At 39.3% G+C, this 26,017-nt stretch overlaps 1 protein-coding gene across 3 annotated transcripts in view; it reads left to right on the top strand.

The window, feature by feature from the left end:
• RALBP1 (ralA binding protein 1) overlaps positions 1 to 24,272 on the top strand; it is a 35,571-nt gene extending 11,299 nt beyond the window's left edge. For 2 of the 3 annotated variants that reach the window (XM_074878314.1, XM_074878306.1), the window contains exons 2-10: positions 7,286 to 7,579; positions 15,244 to 15,702; positions 17,533 to 17,882; positions 19,322 to 19,483; positions 19,953 to 20,084; positions 20,614 to 20,721; positions 21,493 to 21,614; positions 22,031 to 22,154; positions 22,443 to 24,272. In XM_074878314.1, coding sequence (XP_074734415.1) covers positions 7,336 to 7,579; positions 15,244 to 15,702; positions 17,533 to 17,882; positions 19,322 to 19,483; positions 19,953 to 20,084; positions 20,614 to 20,721; positions 21,493 to 21,614; positions 22,031 to 22,154; positions 22,443 to 22,706 — 1,965 coding nt within the window. In that variant the 5' untranslated portion in view covers positions 7,286 to 7,335 and the 3' untranslated portion in view covers positions 22,707 to 24,272. Of the gene's footprint in view, positions 1 to 7,285; positions 7,580 to 14,869; positions 14,965 to 15,243; positions 15,703 to 17,532; positions 17,883 to 19,321; positions 19,484 to 19,952; positions 20,085 to 20,613; positions 20,722 to 21,492; positions 21,615 to 22,030; positions 22,155 to 22,442 lie in introns of those variants that run through there. The other variant, XM_074878319.1, reaches the window with a different exon arrangement.
• The last annotated feature ends 1,745 nt before the right edge of the window (positions 24,273 to 26,017 follow it).

Here is a 26,017-nt window from a genome sequence, read left to right as displayed (position 1 = left end):
TGTAAAACAATTAAACAGCACTCTTTCCAGCTGTTAGCTGGCCAGTTATTTCCAAGATTTGAAATGTAACAAAGATTTGTGCCGAGGCTTTTCTCCTAGACTACCTGCTTTAGCTTGCTCCAGAACAGACAGCAGGGTAATGGCTTTAAACCGCAACAGATTTAGATCAGGTGTGAAGACGAAATTCTTTTCTGTGAGGGTGGTGAGGCACTGGAACAGGTTGCCCAGAGAAGCTGTGGCTGCCCCCTCCCTGGAAGTGTTCAAGGCCAGGTTGGATGGGGCTTTGAGCAACCTGGTCTAGTGGAAGGTGTCCCTGCCCATGGCAGGGGGGTTGGAACTAGATGATCTTTAAGGTCTCTTCCAACCCAAACCATTCTATGATTCTATGTAAATTGTCACAGCGTGCCTCACCAGGGAAGTAGGATGTTATGGCAGGTGGTGTGACAGCATAGCCAGTGCAGGAGACAGAGTCATGGGACAGGGGCTTTTCCTATGTGGTTATGGTTGATCTCTTTTCACATGTGCTTTCTCTGGAGCAAAACACTTGTCTCTCTCCAGGGGATCCAAGTTTTGTTTTCCCCAAGGTGTCTATTGGGAGCAGCCTGTGAATTGCATCCTGATGGAGCTCTACAGAATTTGTAGACTAGAGGCTGTGATACTGCTTTCCCTGAAGTGTGAACCAAACTGGAAAGCATATGCTGCCACATACCTGGAGATTTTATCTTCATGTGATTATGAGACTTTATCATAATATGATTGGAAACCTTGTTTCTAAAATTTCTGAAATGTTTAGGATAGTATTTAATTATTTATTTTAAGGTTGGCTCTCTACTGAATCGATTAATGAAGAGCTGGAATATCCGCAATAATAGGGAGTAACCTGGATACTGCTACATATTCTGAATGTGAGCTGGCTCCTTCAAGAGTCCACTCAAATATGGATGTGGTCTCTGATTGTTGAGAGCTAAGGAGTTTTGTATGTTTGTATATCACTACTTCTGAGCTGGTATGGACTCTCAGAGGAGATCTTGAAATACTTTGAATGGTACTGTAATTGTGGCAGACTTTATCCACCTACAGGTAAATGAGAGAACACACAAACCTGTTTGTTACTTTTAGAGCTGATCTGATGCTGTCATTATTTTTGAAAAATGTACAGCTTGCACATATGGGGCTGGAATTGTGTGATTACACACTCTCCTTTAAAGTAAATTTTCTAACATTCTCATAGCATCACATATTCTGTAAAGTAATCTTAAATTTAGGAGCTGAATGCTGCTAAGCAATCTGTATTTTATTCTCTTTATTCAAAAAATCTTGTGAAGGCCCTTCTTGAGGCTTTAATTCTTGCCAGTTATGAAGAGTGCATGACTCACAAGGGAGTTACTTAATGCCGTGTTTATGTGATTACTTATGACTTGTGAAATTTTAAACTTGCTTTACCTGTCTACATGAAGCACTTCCCTTTTCTTTCTCCTTTCATGGCCATGTTGCCTTATTAAGGAAAGGAAAGGGCACTGTTTATGTACCTGAGTACTGCTTGTTAAGTAAAATAGATGGCCTCTGTTGTCATTTTGCTATTTAACTGCATGGCAGCATTTCAGTCTTAAGAAGTGTTTGAGTGAAAGCAGTGTTTTGTATTAAGCTTTTCAGTATGTTGTAAAAAATGCATCTTTTATTTCAAAACACAGCTTAAACTGTTGTGTTTTATTGCAGTAATAAAACCTCAGAACAATTTGAGTAAAACATAAATGGTTTATTAGCTTTAAGCTAGTAAAAACTTTGTTCTTTGCCAAAGCTGTTGCTGTAGCTGACAACCATCAGTAGTTACAAGATGATTAAATTGAGATGTATTTAACAGCATCCTCTACTCTTGGAAGGACCGTGGTTTTAATGGCCTCCCACACTTTGCAGTAGACTGAGCAAGATACAGAACTTAGATATGTCTCAGACATTGCATAGTCTTGGTAAATAACTTCTAACTCTGTCTTTTCATCTCCAAGTCATCTTTTGCAACCATCTCAGCAGTTGTAGGAGTACCACTCATAGTTTCTGAAGTGCTTTGACATGCTTAGACCATGAGTGATAGTTTTTATTCTTTCCTCTTATGGTTCATTACTTTCCAAAATGGAGCTATGCTTGTTACTAGGATAATTTTTGTCCAAAAGCAGTGTGCTTCATTTCTTTGAGTAACATCAGTTTCTTCACATATGTCCAGATCTTTTGGACTATTTTGTTTTCTTTTTTGCCTATGATGATGAGGCACTGCTGTGTTCTGGGTCTTGATTTTGGGTAGTTGTGATGGAGCAGGGTCTGGTAGCTGAATGAGGGTTCCCACTCTGCCTCTATCCTTTGATTACTGACTTCTTGGGATTATTTTCAACGTAACACCCCGATTTTCAGAGTGTGTCTGTTTGTGACTAAATGGGATGACCCGGGGACACCCACCATGCTTCAGATGTGGTCTTGCATAACGCTTGTTGCGGAAAAATTCTCCATGTCCTTCATTCCGCCCAATAGCTTTACAAAATAACATCTGTGCATGCAATCACCTGCTCTAATTTGCTTCTGCTGTTGCAATTGGTTACAAGGCACAAAGTCACAGTACAGACTCAGTGCAAAACAGAAATAATGGAGCCTTCTGTACTGAATGAAAGAGCTGTGAGTTTGGTCTTTCAGACTGTGCCTCTCTTTAATGTGTTTGTGCAGACTTAGATGACACACTGCAATAAGTGAGAGCTATTACAGTTGGCTGTCTTGTCTCTCTGTATTCACTTTTCTATGTCTTTTCCAAACCTCAGCTGTTTAATACTAATTTTTACTTACTAGCTATGTAGCTCAGGCTGAATTTTGTAGGAGAGAGTTATTTTCAAAAATTAGGATAGGAAAAACATACTATTTTGCCCATGCAGGCATCTCACTTCCTCTCCCCAACCCACCTTCCTGTACTTGGTGTATGGTCTTGAAAGATGGTGGTGACGTGATGGCTAGGAGTTTTTGTGTTAAGGACGTACCTTTTGCTTTCCATGTTTAAAATCTCTTTAAATTTAGTCTTTCCTTGGGGAATAGAGGAGAGGTGACAATTCTGCACATGTTTGGTGAAGGCTGTTTATTTTTGACGCTCAGTTATTCTGAAGGTTCAACTCCATGTTGAGCAGGAAGATGGTTCAGGATGGTTCAGCTGCATTTTGGGAGTACTGAAAAGAGTAGCTAAGTCTGAGGAGGAGCTTGAACTGCGAGAAGCTCTCTGATGCTGTCACATAACAGCCTTCGTGGCTCCTGTGGAAGAAGAATCAAATGTCAAGTGAACGAGAACTGGTGGGAGTCAAGGAGCCTGCTGTTGGTAGGGAAGTAAGGAGATGTAAGGGGGATGACTTCTTGTGATACTAGGGAGAGACAAAGAAGACCGTAAGAAGATGACTCTTGTGATACTAGAGAGAGACTGAGTGCCAGTGTGAGAAATGGGGACAAGGTGAGATAGATAATCGTGCAACAGAGTAGAACATCCAGGAGGAAACAGGAACTGATAACTAGTCAGATAGAAGAAACAGAGGAAGAAGAGGAGTAACTTTATCTGCAAGGAAGCAGTGTGCAGCAGGAGAGTAGGAACTGACTGAATAAAAAACAAGGGGAGAGGAAAGTGGGAGACTGAGCTTGGGTCACAGAGACCACAGCAGATGAAGAACATGTTGTGTGTGATATACTGAGGGTGAAAAAGAAATCAATCAAGACAGGAACCGTGGGAGTACTGGCACTGGGTGATAAAGACATCAAAGCCTGAAGTTACAGGGAAAATACTAAGAATGAAGTGAAATCTGGGGAGATGAAGCTGTGCGCACAGTATCACACAACAGACCTGCCCAAAGAGGGAGGTTGCACTCCTGTCATCACGGTTCTGCCACTCCGCTACTTTCCATGTTTAGTGCTTGTTGAGCTCTTCCACGAGCCAGCTCAGCAGCAGAAGCCTGATGGAGCAGCTAGCAGATTGAATCATCTCACAAAGGGGTCTTGGAAGAGCAAACTACTGGAACTGGGGGTGTGTGTTAATGGGGGGAGTAGAATGGCCTTCCCCACGTGGCAGCAGTGAGCTGTTAAATCTCCTGACAGATGAGAGCTGCATAGGTGAAGAAGAGCAATTTGAAGGAAGGTGCTGCTGCAGGGGAGAGGCAGGACTGAAGCAGTAACAGATTGGGAAGAAAGGGTCAAGTCTGAGAAGGAGAAGCTGGCAGAATAATCAGCCTGTTAGAAATGTTCCTTCTCAAAATGCTGAGAGGATCCATGATTTTTTCAGTCCCACCATTTGTTGCTGTCAGCAAAAATTTGTAAAAGCTGGAGGAAAGGTACAGATCTGTATGGCCAATTAACATTGCCATCCATTAGTAAAAGTGGAAGATGTTTTTGCAGTAGGCCTAAAGGCTCTGATTCTGCTGATAAGTCTTGATAGAATTCGAGCATTGTGAAATTTCCCCCTTATTTAAAGGCCTAGGAAATTATGCATATAGGAAAAGAATGCTTTCTTAAAGCTGTAAAATAATACAAAATGTAAGTGCACTCTTAATTTGTTGCATTTACAAATGTGCATCGTTATGTTTATTTTTAGTCAGTGTCTCTACTTCAGCCAGAATAAAGAATGAACAGTATTAAAAGACCTCATGAATATTTTGTTCCTCGTCATAATTCTGTGTCTTACTCTGTGCCTTATTCTAATTCTGATCTGTTAATTTCCATAAGCACTCTGAGTGATCTCCTGTAGTGAGATACTTTGTTTCATACAGACATTAAATTTTCCCTATGTTCTGCATACAGAGAACTGAAGGATGAGAGTTAAAAAAAAAACAAAACAAAAAAACCCAAACCAAAACCAACAACCCTCCCCAGAACCCACTTAGCTGAACAGATTTATAATTATTAACCTGGCAAAACACAATTCCATGTTATGCTTTTCTGTATTCTACCAACTGTAAATGAGACCCCGGGAGTTGAGTAACACTGCTGAGGAGTGTTGTGGAACGTACAGGGTAAGTCAGGCTTCATCCCAGGATCTCTGCCGGTTCCAGAGGCAAAGCAATGTGTGTCCTTATTTTCCAGGGTGGTGGTGATGTGCCTTTGCAATGGCATTGTCCTTTCCCTCTGTACACTTGCCCATCTTGCCCACTCTAGACATGGACTGACTTGTAGGTGTGGTCCATCCTGTTGCTTAAAAATATTATATGTAATACTTCTAATTTCATTCCATGAGTTACTATTGAAATACCGTCTGTTGTTTAGCAGCTTTTTATGGGGCGTTTTGGTTTCTTCTTTTTGGGGTGGGCTGGAGGGGTTGATGATGAAATACTAACAGGTGCTGTGCAGGAATTTTACAGATCCTTCTGGTACTCAGATGAGATGCAACAGTATTGCCAGTCTGTGTCATTGGTAATGAAAATGCTTATATAATTGAAAGTGTTGACCTTTTTTGATATCTGCAAGTCTGAAGCTTTAGATACCTGGACATTTCTCCTAAAATGTCTTGTTTGAGCATGCCAGTTACTTGTTTAAACACAGTATCAAATTAGCATGGCAGTGGAGTGTTTGATATCCATTCAAAATATAACAAAACCCAACAAGCATGACCAAAAAAAGAAAAAAAAAAGAAAATGGCTGTCTCATGTTAATGCTTTTCTCTTTTAAAGAGGCTTTCTGCTTTTGAATAAGAAGTTATAGTCTGATTTGTATGAGTATCAGGAGTTCCTGCTTAGCCAGTTTGTATCGTTTATTTCCCTGAATGAGATTTTATAAAATACTGGGTAATTTATGATTGTTTGCCTAACTTAGCAAAGGGTTGAGTACTTTCTTCTTAATTGTGATCTATACATCAGCATTCAATAATAGCAGGAGTACCAGAGGTGACTGCAGAGTCCAAAGGCTAGTGCAGAAGCCGTAGCTATTATATCTGGATATTCTCTTGTCATAACTGAAATACCCATGGAAATAGGTTTAATATGGCTTTTGTGTCTAATCTTATAACATGTTTTAATTTTGTTTTTGTTGAGGCCGTAGCTACACAGCCACCTTGATCACTAAGTCTGTAGAACAGGGCACCTTCCCCCAACTCTCAGCCTTCCTTGTGCTTGCCCTGGCACTTACATGGCTGCACAGAGAGCCAGGCTGTGGAACCGATGTAGCTTTTAAAAAAAACCTTTTTTTTTTTCTGTCCATTTTCCAATAGATCAGTTTCAGCAGCAACACAGCAGCATAGATTTAAGTTGGATTAAAGTTAGCATGTAATCATGACTTCACCTGTCATCAAAGTAGGCCAGTGGGTGTGGGAAATAGATTTTTTTTTTTTTAATTGATTTTTTTTTTTTATTTTTGGGGTTTGCTCTATTTCTGTGTTTGTTTCATCCTTTGAAAGAAGGGCTCATCTGAGGGTGACCATTTGGACACAAGAGGCCAAATTCAGCAAAGTGGACTCCAGAAGTATGATGTCCCATACAACATATCTGTTCTGTGGAATTTCTGAAATTTATCTGTGCTAGGAAGAGTTTTTTGCTTACGAGTTCCATTGCTGAGAATTTGTTTTGGTTTCCTTCAGCAGTTTTCATATTAGCTTTTATTTGGCCATAGCTCTCAAGCAAGCAATGTACCAGCATCTGTATGCAGATGACCTGATACAGCCTCTTCAAATGTGAAGTTTTTGTTGTATACCAGAAAAACTTAATCATTCTTTTTCTACCTTCTTTAATTTGCGTTAGCGTAATTAGAAGATGGATTTGCTTTAACTCTTTTTTTTTTTTTTCCCCTTATTGCAACAGGCTAGGCAAGTTCTTATTTGCATCTATAAAATATGCTTGGGAAAGATGAAAATGATCTTTGCCTTAAGTGCAGTGCTCACAAACACTCTGAGCTTCCAGACAAATCTATTTTATGTCAAAAATTTAAAGTTAGCTAACTATTCTGTAGTAAATATTACCAATCAGTATGCAAGCTGCCTGTGAAATTTTTAAGAATTATTTCAAATGTTACAATATTCTGATACTTAATATATAATGTTTTATATTTTATAAAGCATAAATGGCTAATATAGCAGCTCTCTTATTATGTTAATATGGCTTGGGAGTTAATGGAGAGATTCTGCAAACACTGAGCTTAGGACCTGGTTTATTACTGTGTCTTGACATAAGTCGGAACATTCATTGTAGAAGGTATTGGTGTTTGTGTTTTCAGGATAGAGCTCTAAACAAGGTGTTCTGAAACCCATTGCTTAAAAATATGTGGGGTTTCTTTTTGTTTTCCCCTGCTGCAGGTGTGATGGACAGGTAGCAGAAGATTTCACTTTGATATCAGGGAATCAGAATGACTGAGTGCTTCCTGCCTCCCACTAGCAGCCCCAGTGAACACCGTCGGGTAGAACACAGTGGGGGTCTTGCTCGTACTCCCAGCTCTGAAGAAATCAGTCCTACAAAGTTCCCTGGATTGTACCGCACCGGTGAGCCTTCACCACCTCATGACAGCTTGCATGAGCCTCCAGATATAGTGTCTGATGATGAAAAGGAGCATGGGAAGAAGAAAGGAAAATTTAAGAAGAAAGAAAAAAGAAGTGAGTAGGCAACTTCTCTTGTTTCATGCTTATAATTTCTCTTTCTCTCTTTCTTTCTTTCTCTCTCAAAATTGCTTAGTATTCCCAATGGTTTTTTTTAAACTTGTTTAGGTGTGAAGGGAGTTACCTTGTACAAACAGGCTTTGTGCAATACCTGTTTCTCTTCCAAAGAAACCCACACCTTAACCAAAAAGTGGAAATTTTTTTTGTTGTTGCACGGTTGCAGGTGCCAAGCACATGCCCAGAGTTACTAATAAACATGTTTATCCAAAACCTTTAACGGTGCATTGGTAATTGCCTGGCATGGGGTTCTTCTAATCTTATTATCTGTTCACATTCTAAGTGGAGGTTTCCAAGTATATTTCCAAATAGATGCTTTTTGAAATTGTAGCTGAGGTGCTAGCTAAAATAAAACTGTAGGTTTGACCAGAATTTTATACTTTTAAATTTGGAAGAGTCAGTTTTAAGACCTTTAACCCTTTTCCCTTATGTCTGCTGTACTGCTGTTGTATACCGTCTCAAATTTTCATGTGCACTCTGCACCATTATTTGAGGAGTAATAAAATCTGTGTCCTTTTTTTCCTCTAGCTTCTCACTTTAGTCTGATCATGCCGTTTCCTCAGCAGTGCCAAAGTAGTATTGCAGAGTTCAAAAATGTGCAAGCCAACAACGAGATCTGAATTTACTAGAACTGACAGAGTAAAGGTTAGAAGAAAGTAAAGCTTTGACTAAAGAATCCATTCCTTGTCAGTGTATCAGTGTCCAGAATGGAAGTTTTAATTTAAAAAGTGTACCCCTCCTCCAGAACAACAGAAATGTTACTTCCTGCCTTTAGATTTGTGCAAAAAATTTTGGAAACATGAAATAGTTTTTATTCAGTAGAGTTTTTCTACATATTCTGAAAGAACAAAGCACTTGGAAATACTAAGCTGATACTGAGCACTCTCAGTATTAGAAAGATCCTTGCTGTCCAAGTCTGAAACCTAAATATCACAGCCCAAATACTAGTACTTTTTAAACTGACACTTGTTTTAGGAAAATTTCAAAATAATGTTCCTCTTCTATAATGTCTGTGTCTCTGATACCTGGAAGTTCTGGATGCCAGTGTACCTTGCTGCTACTTACTTGGGAAATTTGGAAGGTCAAAACCATTAAGACAGCACACAATATTCTGGTAGAATGAGTATGGTGACTATTTGTAATATGCATGCACATATTTAAATAATTACTCTTTAAGAATTGCTGCCACTGCGCTGCTTTTAATCAAACCCGTTTCCTGGAATGCAGGAATTGTTTCTACTGTACTTTAGGACTGTTATTTTAACTAAAGACTGTGTGCCTAAAGAATACTGTAACTCAAAAATATATTATCCTCAAGTTAAAATCAACAGTTTAAATTTCTACAGGTTTTAAGAAGAGTGGTTCCTTAGGGTTTTTCTCCAATGTAAACAACATTAACCTAATACAGATTATTGGACTGGTGATGAAAAGTTGGTATTGATTGGATAGGTCTAAATTCAGGCTATTAGCAGTTGGTTTTTTACTCTTCACAAATCAGCTTTCTGTTATAACTCCACATTAGACTCCTCTAAATTTGGAATTGTTGGAGGTCAGCATTATACACAGTGTGGGTTGCTTTGTGGTATAATTCGGTATGTCTCATGGTGATAGTCTAACTGAAGGCTGAAGAGGAAAAATGCTTCTTCAGCAAATACATGCAGGTCTGTGCACATTAGCACTATAACTGCTTTCTTCCGCAAGAGATTACAACATGTTTTATAGCTGATGCAAAGCAATTTTTGGTACTTAAAAGAAGCTTTAAAGGTATGAAAAATCCTCAAAAACATAAAAATGCAAAGCACAGGACAAATCAAAGTATCTCTTGCAGCTGTGATGTAAAAAGCATTTTCAGCATTTCTTAGCCCTAATATAAGTATGTCATATAATTGCCACTCAGATATAAGAGTAAGTTACATACAAAGCTTTCAGTACATCTCGTACAGTCCAAAAATGGTCATGATTGTAAATATACCCTGAATGGACATTTAACTTATGTGAATGACAAGGGTTCTTTACAGTTGCTTAACATGATTGATTTTAAGAGTTCCCCTTCCAGCTTTGCCTTTTGTTATTCCTTCCATACTTTTGATTTTTCAGTTTCTTCCACCTTTGAAATTCTATTACATGTGTTCATATTGTTTTCACTTTTCTGGCTACCTGCTGTGATTTTTGGACAATACACAACCTGCTATGGTCATGTAATTTGGGTTTAAACAAATATAATTGAACATTTCAATGGGAAAAAGACAAGTGTTGACACTAAATCATGACAGAGTGAATGTTTGTGGAACGTACAATATTAGTGAATTAATGTCAAGGTCAACCAAACTCCCGAAACTTATGTAACTTTAATGCTACAAAGATTTTGGAGTATTTTGATAATACTCTAAATGTAAACTTCAGAAATGCTTGAAAATCAGGAGAATATGTGGAGAGGGAAGGATAAATATCTCAAGGTTACTCAGTTTTTCAGGTAAATCCTGTTTGTGGGAGCAATGTACTCCTAGCTTCAGTATTATTACCTGTATCAGAAAAGCATTTTGTATGCTAGCAAGGGATCTTTTTTCTTATGTAGTTAATATAATCATTGGATATTTTTCAGGTTAATGGCAATTAACACACAGCAAACACAAGTGGGGAAAAAGTGCTAAAAATGTTTTGGTGATGATAAAAACAATATTTCATTTTATTTTTGATGTGGAATGTCAGCTGTTGGAAAAATGGTTCGGCCATTAATTTCTATTCTCCACTCCTCCGTGACAGACTGAGTGTTGGTTAGCTGTAGAGTGAGTTAGATCAGGGGATTTATTAGGGATAAAAATGAATTTTCTTTTTACTGGAAGAGTTTTAACTCAGATCTGTTTTCTGACTCAAAACTTCCCTTGTCCATTCAAGAACTTGTACTGTGGCAGCAGGAGAGCAAAAATAGATTATTTTTTTTTTAAGCCGTAATGGTTTATGTGAGATGGTGAACAGTGTAACTGATTTTTTTAAAAAACTATTGCTTAACCACCTGTCAGTAATCACGTATTGATAAATTCATAAAATACACAGTTCCTTGCAAAAGAAAAAGATTGTAAGAAATACTTATGAAGAAAAAGCTATTCTACTCATTAGAATTTCTGTAGATAGAGAGTCTTTATATTGTAAATCTTACTCTGCTTATTTGGTTTACTTCTGAGATTGATATCATTGGACAGAGTGGGTTCAATATGTAGCTAGGATTTCTTGTTTATAATAATTTTCATTTTCTTTATATAGTTCTTGGGAAAATGGAGGATTGGTTGAATTGTGAACTAAACTATCTTGTGAAAGGACAGCAGTATTATTGGTATGAACTCTTCTGAATTTTTCAGGAAATCTTTTTTGAAGATTGAATCCCTAATGTGTTGGGTGGGGAGGATGGTTCCCATAGATTCTTTTGGGATGTAGATGAGGGCGAGAATATTCCTTCTATTAACTTGGGGACCTGCTCTGAAGAATCTTTGGTCCCCAAATGGGTGTTAACCTTTATCTTCTTCCCCTGAGTTGCTTTCCTTGTGTGGAGTTCTAGCAACCTGCAGCTCTCTGCTAGGTACTACCAAGTGGAAGATACCAGCCTGTGCTCTCATCTTAAGGGATCCAAAATAATATCTGCTCAGGAACGTATCATCAATATGGATGTTTGGCAACCGTGCAAAAGCTCTGGTAGTATTCCCAGCTGTTCCAGGTAGAGCAGTGACATGATGAGTTGTCTCTGTGCATAAGATCCTTCCTTTCTGTGCAGAGTGCTAATGGAGATGGATTCTACATGTCTATAGGGGGAGGTTACTGGAAATTGTAAGGAGGCCATTGTCTTCCTACAAAATAACCAAGTAGCTGCTATTGCAAACAAAATATTTTTACTGATCTGGTGTGTGGAGAAGCTCTGAATGTAGTTTTCAGGTCTACAGAATAAGCAGTTACTGGAATTCTCTACCCATGATATGCATTAGATGCTCTTCATATCAAGGTTTATCTTTCGGTGTTGCTACATCCTATTCTACTGACAAATTACTATGTATTTATTTAGCAAAGTACTATTTGCAAACAGTTTAAAAGTTTGCCTTTCAGTCCTAGTAATTATTTTAAATCAAAAAAGTAAGGCAAGTTTCATATTTCAGCTTCATTTGTTCTCCTTGCATAGGTCTGCGCAGTAATCTGAATGTGGGATTTGTTTGGGAACGCTGTGCTCCTATCAGTGGGTTGAAAAAAACAACCCAAAAACCGAACAGATCTAACTGAAAGTTGGATAGTTAAGTGTTGGTAGTGTCTGTAAGTTTGAAGTTTCTAATAATACGTCTTGTGAGTGAGGAAAGGAGATAGAAGCCATCTACCCCAAGTTCATTATGCATCCATGTCTGTCTTACCGTTTTATTTAGAAATGGTATACAGGTTGATGGCATATCTTCTGACAAATTGAAATTAGATAACTAATGCTACTCATTGCACATCAGTTGGTATAGTCATATTTGACCTACTAATTCTTCTAGTGATCCATGTTTTCTTTCAGTGAACTAATCACAGATGCATGCAAATTTCCCCAGGGAACAAAAATCTGATACAGAGGTATAAATGACTTAAAAACTCATCAGAGATTGGAAGCACAAAATGTATCTTGTGGTAGGTAGGCTTGGTAAGTTGCAGTTCTCAATAATGCAGTACTTTCAGTTAACAATAAATGTTATAGCATGAATTTATAGCTTCATTGTGAGAGTGCAGGAAATGAGAAGTATTCCCAAGTATGCAGAGTGATAGAAACAGTGGCCTCACTGCATGACAAAGCTTTTAAGCCTGTAAGTTAGATCTTTTCAAGTAACACTGGTTTTTTTATTTTCTTTTACTTTTTAAAGGGGATTTTCATAATTTTCAGTAAGATAAGAACTATATTTGCAACATCACATTTAAAATAACTGCAGTGAAGGCATTGTGGAAGGTCTAACGAAGCCTGAGCAAGGAACTGGCAGTGCAGTCATTTTGCTGGTGGAATTGGAGTATTTATTAAATTAGTACTGGTCTACTATAGGTGTAGGAAAATGTCATTGCCATACATTAGAGTGTTGGGAAAATGCAGACTATTAGTACTAGAAGTCTTGAGGAAACAGGGAACAGAAATACCAGTTTACTAACGGTAGGTAATACTTCTTTCCACATTTAAAATTACCTGATTTGTCAAGTGCTTTTGATAATTTTTCTTCTGTACAAATTTAGGTTGTTTATTTTTCAATATATTGTGTCACAGGTGAAAGGAATACAGTAATTTTCTTACCAGAAGTATGGTAAAGAAAATTGGGTTATTCTGAAAGACATACAAAACACTGCTTGGGATGGGCAGGAGATTCTCTGTGAATCTCTAATTAGTCTATATTTCTAAAATTTGTTGTCTTAGGTTAGTGAGACAAATTAAAATAGGTTGGTTTTGTATTTAACTTGCTCCTTCATGTCTTCTCATGAAGTCAAGAAATACCAGTTTCGGTAATGTGCTATTGCTGGTGTTACATTACCACAGATCTAGAAGAGCACCAAGATTTGTGTTGCAATGTGGGGTGTTGAGACACGTAAGGCAGGTGCTCTGTTTGTTGGTGAAGGCAGCCTCCAAGCTCGGGTCCCCTGTGCCAACCCAGAGAACGCCCTGACGCTATTCCTCGTGTGTGCGTGAGAGCCCTGCGCTGTCCGACTGGGAGCTGTTACAGCTACCCAGCAGGAAAGATCGAGGGCAGATTGCTGTGGGCTCTGGTGAAGATCTGGCTTTCTGCTTGGAAATTACATCTGTGAACCTCGTCTTGAAACTCTCTGCCAGCCCCATCTCACTCTCACAAAACACCGTGGTGATGTGTGCTCCTCCTTTGTCCCATCACTGGTGCATCAGCAGTTCTCTCTGTATCAGAGTGAGATTTGAATCCTTAGTTTATGCACTGTGGGTTTCCTTACGCATTTCTGGTTTTAGTTTACAAAAAGAGTGAATGATGGTATAGCCAGTAAACTGCGAGGATGAGACCTGGTTGCTGGTTGTCTTCCAGTTAACGTTTGCATTTTTATATTAAAATTCACTTGGACAGGAGCAGTGCTACAGTCTTTGTCTTCTGTGAAAGTGCATGTTTGGTAGTCCTAGGGAAAGGGAAGAGTCCAGGATGGGAAGGGCAAGCTCATCAAACAATTGTAATTATTTTATGGCAGTTCCATGCTTTAATACATTTCTTATATTTATTTGACTATTAAAAGCTACCTTCTACAGAGCAGGCAAGGAGGCTTCAAAATACAGACAGCTCATTGGACGTGCTGAAATAATGTTGAGAAACTCTGCAGTTGAAGATGGTTTAGAATTGGGAGAATAAAAGACAATGTCCCCTGTTTCTTTTGCACAAGATCTTTCACCTGTAAAAATTGCAGCCTATAATCTCGTCCATGGTGTGCTTTCTTATAATCTAAAGGAGTAATTTTCTACCACCCAAAACTATTCACACAGGAAGAGCACCTGGCTGTCAGTGTGCTTCCTCAATCGGGCAGAGGTACTGCCCGGAGGTAGTGGAAGAGGATCTGTATAATGGGGGCTTCACGTTGAAGCAAGAGCTTGCTGCCCACTGCCTTGGGGAACCTGGCTGGTGCAAATGACATGTAAAATGTCGTTTTTGTTGACCAGTTTCCAGGCTTGCTTTTCTTCCTCCACAACTGCGTATGTAAAATAACAATTAATTGACTTGGAAGTTGCGTCGGTTTGTATGTTGTTGGGTTTGGTTGTGGGTTGTTTTTGTTGTGGTGGGTTTTTTTGTAATCCACCTTTAAAGATTTCCTTGGTCTTGCCTGAAGGATAGGCAGGGCTAGCTGCAGAGGCGTAGTTAATAAAAGCACTGGTGCATCTTCTAGACAGCACTTGGTGTTTTGCTGCTGGAGCAGCATACTTGGCCCAGGGACTTGTTTGAAGCTCTCGCATATGCTTTTTAAGGCAAATATCCACCTTCACTGACAGGTATTGTGGAATTGTTTTATTCGTCTAGTGGAAAAGTAAGTGTGCTTGGGCTTTTTTTTTGGGGGGTGCATTTTATTAGAGGATGAAACTTTATTTTCATACTTATCTTAAAATTCATAATATTCTGGAAAGGGATTGGGGGGGTTAAGTGGCTGAAGTTTGGTTTGTTCGTAATAGAAGTTTGTTAGACTTATGTGTATGTAGTAGACGATCCTTAACAGCAACTCTTATACCGTTGATTACAGGAACATAGAGAAGTTGCCAGACAGTTGTTTTTATTTTGCATTTCCTTGACTATTAGATGGGAAACTAGCCCATAAGATGGACATTGCCATTATGAGTAAGTATATAAAGTATTAATTGTTTAGATCATTCAGGAGCTGTGTGGCTTATCTTTGCTATGGTTATGCAACCTTGTTTTAATCCTTGTCCACTTAAAATGTGTAACAACTAAAGAAAACCTTCTGAAGAGCCAGGCAGGTGCTAGTTTTTAATTCATGTTGCTGCTTCTCTCTTCTCCTTACATATTCCTTCTTGTTCTTTCCCTGTTATAATATGGTATCTAGAAACTGAACAGACTTACATCTGTCCTCTTGCCTTCTCCTCCTTTGTCTAATAGCGGAAGGTTATGCTGCATTTCAAGAGGACAGTTCCGGTGATGAAGCTGAAAGTCCTTCAAAGTTGAAGCGGTCCAAGGGAATACATGTCTTCAAGAAACCCAGCTTTTCCAAAAAAAAGGAAAAGGATTTTAAAATAAAAGAGAAACCCAAAGATGAAAAACACAAGGAAGACAAACATAAGGAAGACAAGCATAAAGAGAAGAAGTCAAAAGACTTAACTGCAGCAGATGTTGTAAAACAGTGGAAAGAGAAGAAGAAAAAGAAAAAGCCAATTCAGGAGACAGAGATACCTCAAGTGGATGTTCCAAGTCACAGACCCGTGTTTGGCATTCCTTTGTCTGATGCAGTAGACAGGACCATGATGTATGATGGCATCCGCCTGCCAGCAGTTTTCCGTGAATGTATAGATTACGTAGAGAAGTATGGCATGAAATGTGAAGGCATCTACAGAGTTTCAGGTACTTTGGGCACACTGACATGCAGGTTCCTAAGGTCTTTACTTGTAATTTTCTTATTATTTTACCATTTTCAACACCTAGAGACTCTGTTTATAGCTGCATTTATTTTAATTATCCAAAAGATAATCATGTAGCTGAAGTTAAGCAAACCCGTAGGTCTGAAGTACCAGAAAAGTGGCTAATCTGGTGGTACTGCTTAACAGCAGTAAAAATACACTTGGTTTGGCCTTTTGTGATAGGATGGTAACGATGAATAAAATGTTTTAGTATGGCCAGCTTGTATTTTTTTTACTTCTGCATTAGAAATACAATGCTAGGTCATGGCAAAGGCAAAGATGAGATATAACCATTTTGTTACTTAAGCGTCCCACTAAATGCTTTTCCAATTACTTCTATTTTTTTTTTCTTAAAGGCTTCTTCTGTTTGAGCAAATACACTAATAAAGCAGAAAATGCAAGTTTCACTGTTTAAGCTTAGCAACAGCAGGCTAATTAACCATGGTAATTGTGTAACACCAGCTTACATAAATGAAACATCAGTTGTAGTCATGTTAAACAAAACAGTCCCTTTATTTGTGAACTGCATCTGCAGTATAACTTGTGTAAGTACTTCTGTGGGTATGTTTAAGGGACTAAGAACAAGTGAGAAAAGGAATTTGAGGAAAAGCATTTGAAACAAGTTGCCTAGCACTGTAAAACAGTAATCAAACCATTTTAAAGGCGTCATTAAGCTGTAATCAAACGATTTTAAAGGCTTCATTAAGCTGTCTTCATGCTGTCGATCTGCATGGTGTTTGGTAGGCATGCATAAATACCGCAGCAGCTTAAGCAGTTTCTTCATCTTGCCTGTTGGAACATTCTGGTTGTGTGTTTTTGCAAGACACTGTGTGTTGTGGGAATTTTTCCCTAACTCTTTTTTGATGTTTGTACTTTCTAGGTGTTCTCCAGTGCAATAGCACCCTCTTGTGTGTGTAAGATGGTTTAAATTGAGAGCTCAGAGAGACAATTGCAGTGGCTTAACAACCTACCAGCCGTTGTGATGAACGGCTAACTTGGACATGAAACCGAGCATATTCTACCTGACATTTTTCATGGGCCGAGTGCACCCAGTTTTGCTTATTGTGTATGAGCCAAGCCATGGCAGTGCATTAAGTCGGTGTAACTCAAGTGTGTGTTTGAGCTTTAAGAATGAAATTTCCCTGAGTTTGGGAAGATTGTAATGTCACTGACTTACAAAACCACCTTACAGAAAATCTTGGCTGGGTTGAATAATTGTGTGAACACACTTTTATTCATGGAGTGCCTCAAATCAAGAGTCCTGTGTGAGATTCCTCTGCTGAGGAGGGCCAGCAGGAAATCTGAAACTAAAAAGTGTGGGTTTTGTTTTGACAGAGGAAAGCTGTTACAGGTAGAACTTGTTGCACAATATTTGAGTTGATAACATACTTGCTGCTTGGCTTAGGGCTGTATAATGGAACAGCATGAAAGACACTGAATGCAAATCCACAGTTGATCCCATGTTCCCCTGCCCTTCCTCACCTATTTTATGGTCCTTGATGCAAGGGGATGCTGGTGCCAGGTCTGATTCAAAACTTTGGTTCTGCTGTGTGTTTGCTTTGTAGTGGTAAATCACTGCTTTTAGAAGCAGTGATCAAGTAATTTTGAGTCATCGTTTTAACTTTGTTACACGTGGATAACGTTTCAAAGCTATTCTTCAGTGACCTTAAATGGTAAGGAAGGTGAAATAAATGCGTCAAAAAAAAATGTTTTAATATAACTTATATATTTACAGTTGAAGATTTCTCTTAATTCTTGATCTAAATATTTTAAGGAATAAAATCAAAAGTTGATGAGCTAAAAGCAGCCTATGATCGAGAAGAATCTCCCAACCTGGAAGAATATGAGCCCAATACAGTAGCCAGCTTGCTGAAGCAGTACCTACGAGAACTGCCTGAAAATTTGCTTACCAAAGAGCTAATGCCCCGCTTTGAAGATGCTTGTGGAAAGAGCACAGAAGCTGAGAAAGTTCAGGAGTGCCAGAGGTTGCTGAAAGAGTTGCCAGAGTGTAACCATCTCCTAATTTCTTGGCTGATTGTGCATATGGACCATGTTATTGCAAAGGAACTGGAAACAAAAATGAACATCCAGAATATTTCTATAGTGCTCAGCCCTACTGTCCAGGTACGTGCACCACACAGCAAGGGTTAGAGCAGAACTTCAGCCCAAGAAAGACTTCTTTGTAGGAATTCTCTAGCAGGTGGGAATCAGGTGTTATCTGATACAGTTAAGCTAAATTCCAACTTCTCTTTATTTCTTGGAAACCTAAAATGCTGGGAAAGGGGGAACAAAGACTTTCTGAATGTGAGCTTGCATACTACAGGTCTGATATTTGGGTGGTTATGAGAGTATTACAAAGACTGCTGTCAGGGTTTTAATTCTGTTGTGAACAGCAGTAATTGAATGTTGAATTCATCCAAGAATTCATGCAGATACACAATTTCTGTGGGCTTTTGATTCAGTGATAATTTAGTGGAGACTATATTGTTGCTTCATTTTAATATCAAGCCAATGAACCCTTGTCCTGCAAATAGATCTTCCTGGTGCAGTAACAACTTTGGTATAGTGGCTTTGGTGTCTGCAGTCAAGTGGCTGGGGAAAAACAACTTAGTTTTCCAGTAAGATTTTGTGGTTTCTGGATTGATTAATTCCTTAATAAACATCTTGGAAATATTTTATTTAAATACAGCTCAGAATTAGTCCTGTGCATAATGAAAACATGTCATTATTGGGTGTGGGTCTTCTAGAAGAAAACCCACACTTTAGAAGAGCTTGGCTTTATAATTAAGAGTCTAGGTGGAGGCCCAGTAGCAAAGGGCTGGGTATTATTTTTGGCTATTTTGCTGTGCCAGACACTTTGTAGCTAACAAAAGAAGTAACAATTAATGTAAAACAATGCAGGCCCAATCATGTTTTTTGTTAAGTAGATTTTTACAATTAAAATGCTGGTAGTGACTAATCTTTCTTTCAGGATAAATTTTTGAATTTTAAAGGAAGGTAGAGTATCAAAACAAATACTTGCTTCTGCCTCATGTTAAAACAAGGAAGACAGTAGCAGCTCCTTTCAAACTACTTTTTCTACTATATTAAATCATCTGACAGAGAAGTTGTAGAAAATACTTAGAGGTTGAGGGAGGAGAGAGAAGGTAGCCAGCAACCATCCATACTGCAGTATGGTTGGTGTTCCCTCTCTCCATTGCTGTCATGAACTCCCTTGACATGAGTAAAAAGAAAGATTTAATACATTTCTGTATCTATCAGTGATGAAAATAATGGGGATAGGTTAAGACGTGTGAAAATTCTGAGTTTAGCATGAAAATGCTTTGGATAGATACACAGGTAAGAGAGACAGTGAAGTGATTCCTTGAGGCCTGCACTTGATTGTTTAAAGTATTGGTTTTAATCCAGATTTTAAGTTCTTAGAACAAACTAACACAACTACAACTCAAAGAAGAGCACACTAAAGGCTGTTTTTGTTTCTAGAGAAAGATACTATGATTCACGGATAAAGATGATGTGAATAAATCATCTTAACCAATATTTTGTCTGTCCTTTCTTTGCAGATCAGCAACCGTGTCCTGTATGTATTTTTTACGCATGTTCAAGAGTTCTTTGGGAATGTGACCCTAAAGCAGGTGACAAAACCTCTTCGCTGGTCAAATATGGCAACAATGCCAGCACTTCCAGAAACACAAGAAAGCATCAAAGAAGAAATCAGGCGACAGGTTGGCAATTATTTCAGTGTTTTTCTGTTTATCTTTGCCCTGGCTTTTATACATTCAGCTGTAAATGTTCATAAGCTTGTAACATACTCTCTAATTCTATCACAGTTGTCCTGTCAGTGGAGACCACTGGAAAGAGAGTGGTGATATTCTTGTCCATTTCATGTGTGAAAAGTTGTTACGGTCTTGTGATGATTATAGCAGTGTTTTTTGTGGATTGCTTTGCTATGTAGTTCAATACTTTTATCAAGGGAGGAAAGTTAGGACAATGTGTTAGAGTGTGGTTTCTTTAATATTGCTCTATAGCTAGTTCTAGAGCATGTGCTAAATGTGTGTTAAACACTTGGTGGTGGTTGATGTCAAGCTTTGAAGACCAGAACTCCAAGTCAAAAAGAAGCCAAAAAGATTTTTCTTTTCAGTCTGCCCTGCTGTGATACATTAAAGACACTGATTTCTTTGGCAATATTTCTAGGAGTTCCTACTGAACTGTTTACACAGAGACTTGCAGGCAGGGATAAAAGACTTATCCAAAGAAGAGAGACTCTGGGAGGTGCAAAGAATTTTAACAGCTCTTAAGAGGAAACTAAGAGAAGCTAAGAGACAGGTGGGTAACTTTTCTATTTATTAACCAAACATCTAAATCATGGATCCTTAATTTGTGAGAATGCAGAGGTACTCAGTTAGATCAAACCACATTTCAATCTTTACTGCAGATTTTTTCATCTTAACTTTACATGGCTGACGAGCAATTGCATTTTCTGGTTAGGTGGCTGACCCTAGGGACAGCAAGATCTTCACACTCCTTCACAGCTGTTTACCAAAAAAAAAAAAAAAAAAAAGGCAATTAAAAACTTAGTGTTTAATAGAGCATGTATTCATTATATGCTTAAAACAATGTGTCCTGGAGTACCACGAGGAACTACTGGAAGACTCAAGATTAACAAACTTCAGAATCATTTTTTTTAAACTGTCATATGTCCCAGAGAAGGAACAGACCTTGCTGAAAACTTTCAAGATAACCAAGATGGTGATTCTAAATTCAGAAAATAATGCATTCAAAAAAAATCTTTTTTACAGTAAATAGAGTGACTGGGGAAGCTGTCCTTTTAAAAGTTGTTCTCTTTCTCTGGCAGGAGTGTGAAACAAAGATTGCACAAGAAATTGCTAGCCTTTCAAAGGAGGATGTCTCCAAAGAAGAAATGAATGAGAATGAGGAAGTTATAAATATTCTTCTTGCACAGGTAGCTGGCAGGCACTTTTACCTCTTCATCTGTTGGTATTGTCTTGTTCCATATTGTTAAACACTCTTCTGTTCCTTCTAATGCAATGGGAAATTGAAGGCTCGAAGGGGTCTCTCTCTGTCCAGTAAAACACAAGGCTTTGTTTTAATGGTAAATAAAGCAGGGAAGGAATGCTGACTGCAGGAGTGAACCCAAAACTGAGTAAGCTCTTGTTAACAGCAGAAAGGAGACACTGTGCAGCAACAACAACAAAAAAAAAAGTAGCCTTTGTTGTTAATGTACTTAGAAAGCACTTCCAAATCTAACCAGTTTTAATACCGTTAACTACTTTCCTGCTGATCAAAGGAAATAAGGCAACTGTTTCGTTTTCACCTTCCTTTGCTTCCCTCGGTAGCTTTGATCTTCTCTCTCCACTGTACATTCCTCCTTATATTCATCTTCAAAGATGTATTTTATAATTCAGTTTTTCTAGCTATTTTACTGGTTAGCCAGAACCTTCCCCTGTGATTTAAGGAAATAGGCAGCCAAACATGCCAGAACTCGGTGCGTCATCTCCACAACTATTCAGTACAGTGATCGTCTTGAGGATTCAGAACAGACGTTGGGTTTGAACTTACATTTGCTTTGAGGTCTTGATGAATCAGAGTTCAAAGCAGGCATGCTCACCACTTCTATTGAAAGTATTTCGGAGAACAGCATCATGTCATACTTACCGTATGTTCCTGTAGAACATAAAGTCAGAGCTTTAAGTGAACTAATGGGTCATTGCAGGAGAATGAGATTTTAACAGAACAAGAAGAACTGCTGGCCATGGAGCAGTTCCTGCGGAGACAGATTGCCTCGGAGAAGGAAGAAATAGATCGCCTTCGAGCAGAAATAGCTGAAATACAAAGGTAAGAGGGAGACTGCTTACATCAGAGCCCTCACCAAGTGAGCACTCTTTGGTTAAAAGTACATATATGCTCTTTGGAAACAATACTCTAAACTACACTTAAGAACTCACCCTATGAACATCATATTTGAAAGCCACCTCTTCTTATTGAAATCTCAGCAACTTTGGACCTTTCAGGATATTTTCTGTTAGGGTAACAATGGAATTATGATCTAAATGAAACTGGACCCTATGTACAAAAAAAAATCCCTCTAGGAAATCACTGGTTTATTAAATTAAGCTTTGAAAGGAAATTCTGGTTTTGTTTTTAAAACTGTTGCAGATTATTCAGGGGATATAAGTTAACTCTTTTACACTGCTACAGTTCTGGCAGACTTCCGGAAGTGTTTAAATCCGAGTTTGTCGTTGGTCTTTCAGTCGCCAGCAGCACGGCCGAAGCGAAACCGAGGAATATTCTTCCGAGAGTGAAAGCGAGAGTGAAGATGAGGAGGAACTGCAGGTCATCCTTGAAGATCTGCAGAGACAGAATGAAGAACTGGAGGTAAGATTTGAGTCTTAGCATTACACAGCACTCCTCTTCTCAGTGGTTACTTGATTGAGTCTGTGCAGAGATGTTTGCACATGTGCAGACTGGTAGTTTCGCATCTGTTTGGCCTAGGCATAACACCCACATGCCCTGTTTTTAAATCACCATTGTGTGCAAGTCCAGGTTGCTGGACTAACGTCTGGGCTAACGGCAGAGCTTCATTGTGCGATGCGAAATGGCCCCCCTAGCTACTCCCCTTCTTTGTCGGATGGAGCCCTCACATTTGTTTTCCTTATTTAAAAGATAAAGAACAATCACCTGAACCAAGCGATTCACGAGGAGCGAGAGGCCATCATAGAACTGCGAGTACAGCTTCGCCTGCTGCAGCGAGCTAAATCGGAGCAGCAGGTGCAGGAAGAAGAGGAGCCAGAAAAACGCGGGGGTGTTTCTCAGCAGCAAAGAGACAGTGTCCTGGAGACAAAAGCAGCCAAAGAGCAGCCAAAAGCGAGCAAGGAGCAGCAAGTCAAGCCATCGCCAAGTAAAGACAGGAAAGAAACCCCAATTTGATCCGGCTCCTTGGATATGCATAAAATCAACTGAACTGTGCAAATTACTGTAATTTGAGTCAAACTGCACAAATTATTGCTGGCTGTGTACATTCTGTAAAGAAACTTTTCCTTTAAGCCCTGGAGACTTTTGTCTCCAATACTTGTGGCTTCTACTCATCAGACTCAGGTGAGTTTGGAGAGGCCAGAAGAGTTTTCCAGTTAGTATCAGATTATTTCAAGACTGGTTTCCTTCAGGTGATTTAAAATAATCCAGTAACAGTTTTCTTTTAAACCAAAATCATTATTTACATTCACTGGAGCAGAATTGGAAGATCTCATTTTCAGTAAATAAACAAAACCCCACCCACAGTTACTAATTATTTGCCTTGTGAATCTATTCATCCTCATTCACCATTATTTCTGCTTATTAACCTAGTCACTTCTTGCTTGTGCCTTTGATACCTTTCTGATGCAGATTCTATACAAGGGAGCTTTAAATTTATTCTGGGTTGGCTGAAAAGTTGGGAGACTGCGGGGTATCGTGTTTACCTAACATGCCCTTAAGCTTCATTTTTGTTCTGAGATGTACTGAATAAATGTAAAAACTTGAGAGATGTTATTTATGTCCCTGTATGATGGAAATGTTCAAGAGCTGTTTATGTCTTTTAGTGATGTAGGTAACCCATTTACTCATTTACAAACCGCCCTCATCATACCTGTTTAAGGCAGGCTCTGTTCACACTGCTGCCATATAGCCAAGAGCTTTTTCTTCATCCATTTTGAATGTGTCAGTCCCTCTGAGAAAGCCACTGACGGATGCTTTAGGCAGTGAGGGGGATGGGTTATGCCACTTAAGCTAGATCTGCCTGACCAAGCAATATAGCATTTCCCTCTGCAGAAATGCAAGGCACTTGTGCTTTCCAAATAAACCTGAAGAACAATGCCAACAGGAGGCACTGGGGGTTCAGCAATAGCCTCTTTTTTGTTGTTGTTTAAAAAAAAACCACCACCACCCCCTGGGACTTGCTTTTGGTTTGGCTGTTTTACTGCTCCTACCTGTCAAGCCTCCAGCCACACTGGCATTTAAGGGCCATTTAATGTTTCAGATGATACACTCATGAGACTCATCCATCAATTCCTTATAGAGACAGCAAACTCCACAGAGTGCAGATAGGCTATCTTATTTTTTAATCTGGATATTTATTTTCAGCACCTGTTGGATGTGGTTGTATCCTTTATCTATTGCACTGTTGTGAATCATTGGCCATGATTTGATTTTGTACAAATAATGCTTTGATATGTTATAGAAAACAGCATAGTATTTTTTTAAAATTTGGAAAAAAGTTTATAAACACAGAAAATGTGGTCAGATGACAAATATAAACTAAAGCATTCTCCCTTGCCTTCGTTACATACATTTTGTATTTGCTGGCAATATTTAAACTTTCTGTTTAATTCACACTAATTCCTATTGAATTGTCATGGATTTTTCTAATGTTCTTCAGACAAATCTCTTAATATTGGTTAACTTTTATTTTGTTAGGATTGTATTTATCAAGCAAATAAATTCAACAGCCATTTGAAAGTAGTTTCTAATTTATCTACTTCATAATGTGTAATATCTTTTTCTAGTGCAAGTGACAGCCATTCTTCTTGGGTAGCTACTTGCAGTTGAGAAGTTTATAAGAGAAATTAATTCAGGCCTTCTAAGTAGCTCCTCTGAAAGAACATTGTGTGCATAGAAAGCTTCTGTAACTCAGCAGAAGATCAAGTTTAATTTGAACAAATTGAAGATTTTAAGACTTTGTTTCTCTACAACTACTAGAGATTTCAGCTGTGAAGGTAAAAACCGTTTATTCACATCATTACTTCCAACACCTGAACACCATTTTTTCTCCTGTAACCTTACACTGCAAGTGTGTCACCATTGGAGTCTTCAATAGGGGTGGAATTGCTGCTCTGGCAGTAATGTAGCAACCGTAAGCAGCAATTTAGTTTCAAAACACAGCACAGGCCTCTGTGTCTCTCTCTCTCATACATACACACACCCCCCTAACCCCACCCCCCCACCCCTGCCGACAGCCCCGGGGGGGGCCCAGCCTCTGCCCCGCCCCGAGGCAGCAGCTGCTCCTCCCACCCTGGAGAGCTCCACCAAGGGCAGCACCTGCAGCACTTCTGATGAAAAAGCCACACGAGCAGCAGTGGTTTTGAAGACCACTTGCAGCAGTTGCAAATAATTAACTGAAAAAGCTAAAACTAATTTCAAACAAGGTGGAAAGTAATTACCATAATCTAAGCATGTTGTTCACATCACTTTATAAGCTGCCTTACCAATGGACAGTGCCTTACAGCAAAATCTGTGAGCTGCAGCGCTCAGGCGATTGCCTCCCATAAGCAGGCTGCCTTTGTGGTGTGCACACACATGTTGAACAACCAATTTATCAAAGTCTCATTTAAAGTGACTTAAAATAAGACTTTTTCCAACAACACAGCTCAGAACCTCTGTCAGACTCACCAAACTGACTCACCTTTACCGGGATGAAGAAACAACAGGCCTGCAACATCAAATCTGCTGTTCTGGACTTAACACTTCCTGTGATTTCCTCTTGAAAATCTAAGCGTTTCCACCACAGAGCACTGCTTCAGAGAAGGTGGGGGATGATGGGACGGGACAGCTACGGCCCTTACCTGTTTTTATAGTCCTTTTCAACACAGGTCTGGAGCAGGTTCTGTCAAATCAGTCAGTCAGAAGCCCAAGGGAGCAAGGAGCACCGTATAAACAAGACCCAGGGGCTACAACGCCAGCCTGAATCAGGACACAAGCCTGGGTTTTGCCAGCAGCAGGTTACCCGCATCTTAATTGGAGACGTGACAGCTCTTACACCCAGAACTGAAATACTGCAACTGCCCAGTGAGCCAACTTCAGACACTGCACACCAAGCAGCCTCAAGTGAGCTGTTACTTGCTGGGTTAGTTGAACAGGGTGGGGTTTTTTACTTTGTTAAAAAAAAGATCTGAAAGACTGAGCAGTACTCCTCTCGGATCACGTCCCTACCACAAGTCTAAAAACATCAGCTTGCATCTAGCACCTCGCAGGATCCCAGCTGGCCCCCCAGGTTTCCTGGGCTCTGCGTTGTCCACACCAGGTTTCCAGTGCTGGCTCAGCTCCATTCCCGCAGAAGCAGAGGCCGCCTGTTGTGGTACGATTCCGAAAGGCTTCCTCTCTGGTGTACTGAGGTACTTTGAAAGCACTGTTGTGTAGCAGGGTCCTACAGGGAACTGTAAGGGGTTCCAGAAATTCATCATCCTTTAGGACGAAGATAAAGGACA

The sequence above is a fragment of the Strix uralensis genome, chromosome 1 (assembly GCF_047716275.1).
Source record: "Strix uralensis isolate ZFMK-TIS-50842 chromosome 1, bStrUra1, whole genome shotgun sequence".
NCBI lineage: Eukaryota > Metazoa > Chordata > Aves > Strigiformes > Strigidae > Strix > Strix uralensis.
Note: the sequence above shows the minus strand (reverse complement) of the source record. Positions and strands in the feature narration are given on the sequence as shown.